This window comes from Carassius gibelio, chromosome B16, assembly GCF_023724105.1.
Source record: "Carassius gibelio isolate Cgi1373 ecotype wild population from Czech Republic chromosome B16, carGib1.2-hapl.c, whole genome shotgun sequence".
NCBI classification, from domain to species: Eukaryota; Metazoa; Chordata; class Actinopteri; order Cypriniformes; family Cyprinidae; genus Carassius; species Carassius gibelio.
In genome coordinates, this window is record NC_068411.1 from 12,504,953 (window position 1) to 12,515,424 (window position 10,472).

Genomic DNA, 10,472 nt, shown 5'->3' on the forward strand with positions numbered 1-10,472 from the left:
AATGCAAATAATGTAATTATGTGTTATATTCGCAGTTGTAGCTAGAAGAGATACAGCTGCAGGAAACCAATAATACATTTTTTTTTCTACCAATTAGATTGTTTTTATTAAAGTTAACAACTACCCCAACCCTAAACCTACTGTACCTATGCAGATACATTAATTATCGTTTTTTTAGCATGAAAAAAAGGGCGCGAAATTGATGTGCGCATGCACAGTAATCCCTGAAAAATAGTAAAGAGTAAATCGTGTGCACAATTTACTAATTCATTCCCTCAATTTATTAAATTGTGGGCACGATAACTATTTCATTCACTCAATTTATAAATTGTGCGCATGATTTACTAATTCGTTCCCTCGATTTGCTAAATCATGCACACGGTTTAGCAAATCGAGGGAATGCAATAGTAAATCGAGGGAACGCAATAGTAAATCATGTGCACAATTTTTTTTTTTTTTTCTTGCATGTCATGTGCAGGGCTCCGTAATTCTAAAGCGTCACGTTTTTTAAAATGCCAGGAGTGTGCGTTCGGGCAAAAAAAAATTATTATTTTTTGATTAAAATAACTCATTGGTTACTCAGCTAACCAATCAGAGTGCAGGAGGGGCGGGGCAAATTCCACACTATTCAACTGTCATTTTGCCAAAGCAAGGACCAGAGCAAGTACTCTACATTGTGTCAACATTTTAGTCAGAAACAAATTATCTACCAAATCAGAAAAAAGTAGCAGTTTTTAGCAGCGGATATTTTAAGATAACCAAAGGGTGAGTCATCTGAACGGTAGAGAAGTTACAAGCAGTGTTTGATTCACTACAGTTATTCAGTTCATGGTAACACACCACTATTCATTCTTTTCCATTGAGGCACTCTTGGCAGGTTAATGGAATACAACCAGTATTAGTGTTTTTTTTTTAACTACCATCAGATAAAAGAATGAAAAATAGTTCTAAAAAATATGTGCTTAGTATACAATGTAAATTAAATATCAGACCTTTAAGAAGATCATTAACAGCATTATATGTTATTTGTTTTGAATTAATTTTGGCACCATGCTAAAGAACAATCCGTGGGCAATTTGTACAATCTCCATGGTTACATTATAGGTCACAGGGGAAATGAAGACAGGATGTGGTTTCAGAGGTGAGGAAGTTATTTCTTCGCCTCAGTTTGCACTACATTCTGTCTGCGATAATCAAAAAAGTCTTTAACTTCTTCCTCAACTCAGTGAAGAGTTTACGAAAATAAAGACAAAACATGGTATTTCAAAGCAAAGATAATTTCCTTAGTTGCTATGCAATGCAAAATCACACACATACTTTTTTTCATACATGCACTTGCATTTATTTTCTATTTTATATGGCCTTACTTGAACTGGTAATAATTCACTCATAAATGATAATGCTGTCACTCACCCTCAAGTGAACTCCTATGACTTCCTTTCTTGCATGAAACAACAGGCGAAATTCTGAAGAAGTACTCCTCTGATCCATGCATTGATAATGAATGCTGAATGAAGATGTCAAGCCTTAAACAGGACAAAAATTTACCAGAACATGATAAAAAGCGGTCCACGTGAAGTCATATGATTACTTTTTGTGACAAACAGATTGAAATTTTAATCTGCAGACTTGCTCAACTGAGGACGGCTCATCCAGACTGCAAATTAGGAGCAAAAGTCATGTAAGTAGAGATGTCTGATTTGTGAAGAATGATTTGAGTCTGATCTTTTCAAAGAATAGGTTGATCTTATTTATAAAACCACTCTGAATGATTAAATCTGATCGTGTTCTAAGTTCAAATCATCCACTCAGTAATGCAAGTTGCAACCATTAACCAGAATATTAAAAATGCCTTTTTTAGTTTCATGAATTAAGAAATTCATGACATGAGGGTGATTAGGCTAAATTGGGGTTTTAATTTTGGGGTTAATAATGGCTTTTTAAGTCTAATTTGACATTCTGATATATAAACCCTAGCAAAAAAATAAATAAAATGAAAATAATAATATACTTAAAATACATTTATTTCATACTAAGTAGTCTATTAATATATTAACTGACATATAACTCGAGACTTAGGCTACTGATATAAAAAATATAATTCAACTTTATTTGGAGTACAATATTTCTTAATTTTAAAGCTAAAATGTGTTTCAATGTCATTATTAATGAGAATTGGATCTTTGAATAATACCGGTCTTTAAATGCAAGAAATTTAATGTGCATCTGAAGTTTACTTGCAATAGTTCCATTTTAGCACCAAAAAATATACTTCAACATATCTTTAGTTGGACTTCTGCACAATTAAATAGCAAAATTTGTCATATAGCACAGCAGTTTAGTAGGCCAATACCAAAAATACAATTGCAGGGTATTTTTATTAAGTATCTAAAAGTATTTGTAGTATATTTAGCATTAAATAAATATATTTCTCATATATATTTGTATTTTATTTTATTTTTCCTTTTAGCCTTGGCTATGTGCATATATGGTAAGTCTCCCAAGCACAATAAAAGACATTCAACACAGTCCATATTAAGCTACCGTTAGCAGACACTGAACAAGGACGTTTTGTGTCCTTCAGTGTGCTTCCATTACTGTGTAAATACTGTGATTTTGTCAAAGTTGTTATATAACTTTAGAGTACTTTCGGTTTCATCCAGCCTCTCGAATTCCTTCATGAGATTTGGCACGAGAGGAGGAGTTGTTGTGACGCATAGCATTTCCAGTTAAAGACTGCCCTTCTCCGAGGAAATGGACGGTAGCGATACTTCAATCTCACATTTTTAAATTCGTTTTCAAATGTAGGCTATATTCCAGCTCTCTTGGGGATGACCGAGCTCTTCTGGGAGAGTAAGACGACACGATGTTGGATCGCCATGAGTAAAGGTAAGTTCACGCGAGCGCAGTAAAATCTCCACACGGAACTTGATCGTTATCTCTAATGTGGCACTTTTAGTGTGGGTGTCGAGATTGTACCGTAGGTTTGAAACGGATGGAAATGTTAAAGCGTCTCGCCGTTTGTCTTCTTTCCTAGTGTACATGTCTGTGTGGGTCTCATCTGGCATTAACAATAAAAAACTATTGTAACTTTAGATGTTACTGGGTGTGTGGTTTAGGTCTCGTTTGTTTCACAATAGGTTACTGTAAGAATAATCTGCTTTATAGACTACAAGGACATCAGAGTTAATGAAAACTGTCGTTTTTCTTATTTGATAAAGCTGTGAAATTAATCATGTTTAAGATTCTTAACTTCAATTCCCCCTTCTCCTGTGTCCGCCTAGTGTGTTTGGTGAAGTGAGAAATACTGCTTTAGCGCCCCCTGTAGCGCCATGAGGGAATGTCAGCTGTTCGCTTGTGTTCTGCTGGTAAGTTAGCATTTTCAGAGCATTTACTCAGCCACGAGCCTTCATTTCCAAAAGTGCCCCAGGTGGCCATCTAAAATACTTTATTAAAAGGTTGTGTTTTGGGCTGCTTTTCATTATGGTTGACTATGATTAAATAGCTTAATTATTCAGTGACTTTACCTATACATCAAATTAATAGTCAGGTTCCATAATCTAATTTTAACTATAACATTTAAACATTTCAGGACCGACCTACATTGAGATTTTGTAAGTTATGATGAGTGTAAGCCATGAGTAAGTGTAATTTCATTAAAAAAGAAAAAGTTTAATGAGGACTACATTGCCATAATGAGTGGAAAGGTTGTGTGTGAGGAATTACTTCTGGTTTATTCACCTCACTTGAAAGGAAAAATAAATCAAGCACTTTTCATGGTGGAATACAGTATTGCACTGTGCACTCACACATAATGTAAGGTTCTGGGATTTTTAACCTAAATGATCTTTTGTTCCCCACAGGCTCTAATCAGCCAGTCATATGTAATATCAGTTAGTGGAGGTCCGACTGGGAAAGGATATTGTCCTGAAAATGAATACTGGAATAATAAGGGATTCTGCTGTGATAAATGTCATGCAGGTAAAGCTCATTTAAATGCAGGCTTTATGTTATAGATGTACAGAGTGTATATCCCTTCAGTGAAAGGTGTTTTTTTTTGGTTTGAAGAAGATTTATCATATAATGTATGGAAGCATATGGTTTGCAAAATGCATTTTGTAATGTAACGTGCAAAATGACAATGCTATATGTACAATGGCAATGTATTTCTTTATTTAAATCTAATTTTTCCTTTTCCAATACATATGTGCAACATTTGGTGCAAAATGAAAATACAGTTATATGATTTACATTTGGCATTTTCTTCACTAGTTTTCACCTGTAAATTAAAAACTAATTTTAATGAAATTATTACATGTTTATTACATATAATGAATGGAATTGTATCACCCAAATTGATTAGCTATTTGTGACATGTCCAAGCAAAAGCTGTAGCAAAATGATCATTTAAATGCCCTTTTTTCCTAAATGCATTTAGACTTTACAGATACTGTAGGACACTTGAGATAGCATTTTTATGGTGATACCATGTGATTATTGTAGCAAAATGCATTCTGAGCCAAATGTGCAGCAAAAGGGAAATCTTTTATTTTTCTTAAATGGATTGACACTTACACTTAAGACATTTCAATCGCATTTTCATTAAATACCCTTCGATAATGGAGTTTAAGTCAATATGGATTTGAAAATGCATTCCGAGCCGATCCGGCACCCAACCTGTCAATCATAATATCTAAGCGGGTCTTGGCAACAAGATGCACGTCAATATTCCCCATTAATCAACAGGGTGTGTTTTTTTCTTTTCTTTTTTAAGAAACCCTTTGTTCAGCTTTCATAGATGGTTTTGTTCTGTCCTTTGTCCTTCTGTTTTCTACTCTAGGGTTTAAATTGAAAGAGGAGTGCCCTAAAAACAACACGAGGTCCTTATGTGTAAAATGTGAGAATGGAACCTTCCTAGAGACCGCAAATCACTATGACAAATGCTTCAGTTGCAGGAAGTGCAGCAAAGGTACAGCAATGGCATTTTAAAACTTTGATTTTCATATTTTCTTGTTATTGAAGAGGTAGTTAACCCTAAAGTGAAAATTCTGTCATCATTTACATAACTGTTGCATCATTCCAAATCTGCATGACTTTCTTGCTTCTGCGGAACACAGTTTGGAAGAATGTTGTAACAGGTTTTGTCTAAACAATGAAAGTCAAATTTAATTGACTTTAATTTATTGGAGAAAAAAAAAAAAACCTGTCCTCCAACCAATACGCTCTTATAGGTCGCTTGTCCAAATCCCTGAAATACGACCCATCAGAGCGTATACTACAATTGTGCCCCTATCGGCAAAAGGTCGTTTTCATATTAATGTTTTGTACTCTTTTATTTGCACTTTGGTTTGCGTTTTGTGTAGCTCCGATTATTGCGTTATACCTTGATATGTAATCATGCTATCATGGGTTCGATCCCAGGGAACGGATCTGCACGAAAACGTATATGCTCAATAAATCATAATTTAGCATGATTTCTGTGAGGGTTAGGTTTAGGGGTGGGGTTAGGTGTGGTCATTCGAACGAATAAGCCACATAGTAAAATATGTAGGAAATACTGTGAGATCGGTGTAAAAAGCCCACACATTGCATTTAAATAAACGTGCGTTTTGATTGGTAACTGCATTATACTTCATTTTATGACGACAGACACAACGCGATACTGTCATTATTTTTACGCCCACTAGAGGGCGCTTAACTTTAAAGCGTAAATAAAGGTCGTAATAAATGCTTGCACAAACGACCTATATGTTCGTTTTTTGTTGGAGGACAGGCTAAAAAAAAACCATAAGATGTTTTTTACAAATTTTCCACCTTATAAGGGCGAGTAAATGATGACAATTTTCATTTTGGGATGAAAGTATCCCTTTTATATATGCATGATTGTTAAAAACTTCACACAACCAATTAATCTGACGTTTGCTCAGTTTTCATGTGTATTTCTTCCATTAATCACAGCCAATTCCATAGAGCTATCACCATGTACATTCAAAAGGAATAGAGAGTGTGGGTGTAAACCTACATACTATTTCAACAATCTAAGCCCCTCGGATTGGGAATGTTCTCGCTGTAGAAAATGTGGACCTGGACAGCTGACAGTTGCAGAATGTAAGTCCCTCAAGTTTAATAAAGCTTCTTAATGAATTAAAGATATACATTAATCTTGTTTTTACATACCGTAATATGATAACCTTAGTAAATGTTTTCAATTTTGTCAGGTGGTGAAAAACAGAATACAAAGTGTCAGTGCAAAGAAAACCATTATGCTGTCCCTGGCAAAAACCTCTGTTTGCCGTGTGCTGAGTAAGTCAAACTTCGGTACTCTTCAAAATCCTGCTGGCAATTGTTCAGAGGTTAAGCTGATGAATGCACTTGTTCATCTTTTGATTTTGAAAAGTCTTAGTACACTTATGAATTCAGATGCGTTTAACTACACAAGCTCAGTTTTGTTGCAGTTTGAAATGCGTTCAACTGAAATGAATACCTCAGTACAAGTACACATCTTTTATCTTATAGATGTCAGGATGATTGTCCAGACGTGTGCAAATCCACCACACCTCCTAACATTTTAGGATCTTCCAAACCAACTAGTCCTCCAGGTGAGTACTGACCTGGGACATCTCCTCTGAGGAGGCATTGCCTCTTCAAAAAACTGGTTGAGAAATCTATGCAAATATTGCAAAATATAAAATAAAAAACTTTTCTTAAGTAACACTACAACAGCGTTTGCAGCCGGAGGCTACATCTCTCTCTACTCTCCTAAACCTATTGAGTTTTAACAGATCCCCAAGGCATGTGTTAGGTTTCGTAAGGGGAACAGTAAATTGAGAATGCATGTTGGAAAATCACATGAGAAGTGGCTATGATTGATTCATGCAATAAATCCCGCCTCCAGTCTTTGTATTTGTCACAAGTTTGATTATCAGTCTGAATGAACAAACTGATGGCGTTAATGAGAAACCCAATTAAAAAAAGGAAAAGAAGTCACATCAAAATAAAATTTCAAATAGACTGAAAACAGCATGGTGAAATTTCTTTGATGGCTAATGATCTGAAAAGCTGACAATTAATAAGAACAGCTGAATAGTCATTATTATGGAATAGTTATTGTTTAGGAATGAATGCAAGAAAAAAGCTTAAAACTATACTGGTTTTTTTCTTTTATAAGACTGGTTATAATAAATAGAACTTTACATTACATTTTTAAATGGAATTGGGTAACCCTTTATTTTATGGTGTCCTTGTTACACATTGTTGCATATACTTCTTATTATAATAACAATACGTTATTTATAATTACTGTACATGCAAGTAACCATAAACCAAAACCTAATCCTAATCCTGACCATATAGTAGTTCATATTACTCAGTACTTACATGTATAATTACACTGGAACAAAGAGACCTTAAAATAAAGTGTAACCTAGAGAAGTAATTGTTTTGTTTATTTGATACTGTAAATAATGTTAATTTAACCAGGAAAATGTGTAACTGAGACAAGAATGTACATTTGATTTAAAAAAAAAAAAAAAACGCACACCACTGGTACTGATCAACACCCATCCAATAATGTGTATCCCTTGGAAATAAAAAATATTGAAAAAGTTGATGTTTGTTGGCTTTCCTAACAGGACACTGTTGGCAAAATACTGTAAGGCTTTAGACTGTAACGATAAAGAGAGCTAGTCCGATATTTTTTTTGAAAGCATGAGCAATCTTGGGAAGTCCCCTCGCGTGTTCCTTTGAATTAGTCTAGCCATGACTAAGCAGTGATCCAAAAAACAACACGTGTCCTCAGGCAAGGAATAATGTTAAGGGGTGAGCTAAATGAGTTTGTTTCTGTTCTCCTTGGTGTTTCAGGCTTAATCCATCACATACTGGTCCCTGTGTGTGCATGCATCACGGTTCTAGCAGTGGGAGTGTTCCTGTTATACGAGGGCATCAGACTTTGGAAGAAAAAGAGCCGTGCTTTGTCATCGCAGCAATCAACACCTGTTTCCGATGATCAGGTAAAATGCTTGTTTGACCTATGACTAACAATGACAGAGACACCACAACCATTCTTCTCCACAATGCTAAACACATAATTACAGTAGCTTTGTTTTTATAGAAGATGATTCAGCTTTTATCGTAAATACTAATACTAATGTTATATCACAGGGACCCCCATCTGAACTCTCAGCCGACAAATAATATTAACAGAATTGCACTAATGCCTTAAAAAAATAAATGCTAAAGCGGTGCTGTATTACCTGTTTTTGTTAGTTAAACTGGTATATATATGTAAAAAAAGCCATGTTATCATCATGTGATGTTTTATACCCTATTTGACCGTTTTTGCATTTTTTAATTATTATTATCGTATAGTAATTAATATATATTTTTTATGTTCTCCACAGACATTGATTATCACAGTGGCACCAGACAAAGAACTCGATGAGAGCGTTCCTTTCACAAACCAGCCGTGCGAACCGGAGCTAAATGGGAAACTCCCAGACTGCGTCCCAAGAGAGATCAAAAGTATGTCTGTGTTTATTTCGTTCTACCCATAAATCCCTGGAAGCTGAAGTAACGATGCTTGTGATTCACATCTGTTGTCGCTCTCTCTCTCCCCGTTTCTTTCACTTTCACTCTTGTAGTTCACGAGTTCTTCTATTTTGTGCTGGACGAGGTGCCTATCGGAAGATTTAAAGAGCTTGTTCGTCGTCTTGGTGTATCTGAGCAGAACATCGACAGGGCCGAACAAGACCACAGGAACAGCAAAGATGCCCATTACCAGATGCTGAAGGTTTGGAGTGACAGCGGCAGTGGAGGAGGGAACAACGTTTTGCCATGGCACCGCATCCAGATGTTTGTAGACACTCTGAAGGACATGTATTTGGTTAACTGTGCAGACAACATCGAGAGCAGGTTCCTTTCAAAGGACCCAAGCACTTCAAACTGAGGCCATTAGAGGAGAAAGAAGAAAGGGCATTAAAGAGCGAACTTAACCTCCACCAGTTTCCAGTGGATTCCTTTGAGAATGGAACAGCTGTTTTTTTGGCCATGTCATATTTCCAGCTGTCCAAAGATTGCACACTAATGTTTTTTTGAATATGCTTATGTTCTTTGTTTGTATGCAAGCTTTTTTTTTTAGTGCTGTCAAAGTAAATGAGGGTGGTGGGGCGGTTGGGGTTTGGGTTGTAATTTTTCAGATGTTTATCGGAGATGACATAATCATAATCATATTCTCTCCAGGTTCACCTTATCATAGCACACATCTCACAATAACATGTCCAGGTCACACACACACACACACGCACACACACACTGTTCAACATTTTAAGGAAGAGTATTTTTGTTTGTTTGTTTGTTTTCAAGATTGTGTTCATTAAGACGACATTTATTTGATCAAAAACAGTCAATAAAAAACGGTGGTCCCTAGCAGCCTTTACTCCAGTCTTCAGTATTAAACTTAAACACCATAAGGTTCATATTCCTTTCATTTACATTTCTTACATATTCTTTTTTTGGCGGTGACCTGGGTATGTTCTTGATGGGTTTCGTGAGAGGCCTTATTGACCCAATAATGCCTCCAACTGTATAGATGAATTTAATGCTGATAGTAGTTGTATTTGCATGTACAAAACAAAAACAGTTTATAATTGCATTTGCATTTGAGGGGTATTTTATTAAAAAAATTAAACAGTTTTCTATTGTTGCATTATTCCACGGAATGATATTGAGCTTCAGCTGGAAACTAGCATTAAAATTCAATGCAAATGCAAATTATAAAGCTGATCTGACCAAAGATGTTTTTGTTTTTAAATTTAAATTCCTATATAAATAACCCATATATGCTGGAAAAAAACTTGGTTTTTCAAAACGAGTTGAAGGATTGAAATAGTGTTTTTTGTCAAATGAACTTCAATCATTTGTATGTGTCACATTTTCTTTTACAGAGGATGAATAGAAATATAAGAACAAATTCCCTAAATACATTTTTATATATTTTATCTCTTTTTTTTCATTTAACTGCCTAAAAACACAAATAAACAGTTTGTATATATTTTTTAATTCATGTGTAATTTGCTTCTTATTCTAATTCATTCTTTATCAGTTTAGATGAAACCTGGAAGTACATGCTTTGCAAAAGGCCTCAGCAGCACTAAATCTACAAGTGTTCTGTTAACAGACCTTTAACCACTAGACAAGCACCAAACCCAGCTCTGTTTCCTTTGATAAAAGGTGCATGTGTATTTATGTCCTGATGTGCATATGTTATGATCTTGCGCAATGTTGCTTTTCTGCATTCCTGTCCCACTGTATTTATTTCTGTCTGATATTTTTTCACGCCCTCTCTCGCTTCTTTTTTTTTAATCAGCTGAACTGCACGCGTTCACAGCTTGACTGATACCACACAATATGTACTATAGACATGAATAAAAACAGATAAAATTATTAATAAATGTAAAATGTTCAAAATCGGATTT

The 10,472-nt window shown here is 35.2% G+C and overlaps 1 protein-coding gene across 3 annotated transcripts; it reads left to right on the forward strand.

The window, feature by feature from the left end:
- The first annotated feature begins 1,547 nt into the window (after window positions 1-1,547).
- tnfrsf1a (tumor necrosis factor receptor superfamily, member 1a) lies at window positions 1,548-10,056 on the forward strand. 3 transcript variants are annotated; one of them, XM_052578126.1, is made up of 11 exons: window positions 1,548-1,681; window positions 2,809-2,889; window positions 3,285-3,368; window positions 3,864-3,981; window positions 4,841-4,969; window positions 5,959-6,108; window positions 6,219-6,303; window positions 6,517-6,599; window positions 7,861-8,009; window positions 8,400-8,520; window positions 8,640-10,056. In XM_052578126.1, the coding sequence occupies exons 3-11, from the start codon at window positions 3,333-3,335 to the stop codon at window positions 8,942-8,944; spliced, it is 1,176 nt and encodes a 391-aa protein (XP_052434086.1). In that variant the 5' UTR covers window positions 1,548-1,681; window positions 2,809-2,889; window positions 3,285-3,332; the 3' UTR covers window positions 8,945-10,056. The 3 variants fall into 3 exon arrangements, with proteins under 3 accessions (XP_052434086.1, XP_052434087.1, XP_052434085.1); XM_052578127.1 differs by lacking the exon at window positions 1,548-1,681 and adding an exon at window positions 2,473-2,491; XM_052578125.1 differs by lacking the exon at window positions 1,548-1,681 and having other exon boundaries at window positions 2,693-2,889.
- Window positions 10,057-10,472: the final 416 nt, after the last annotated feature.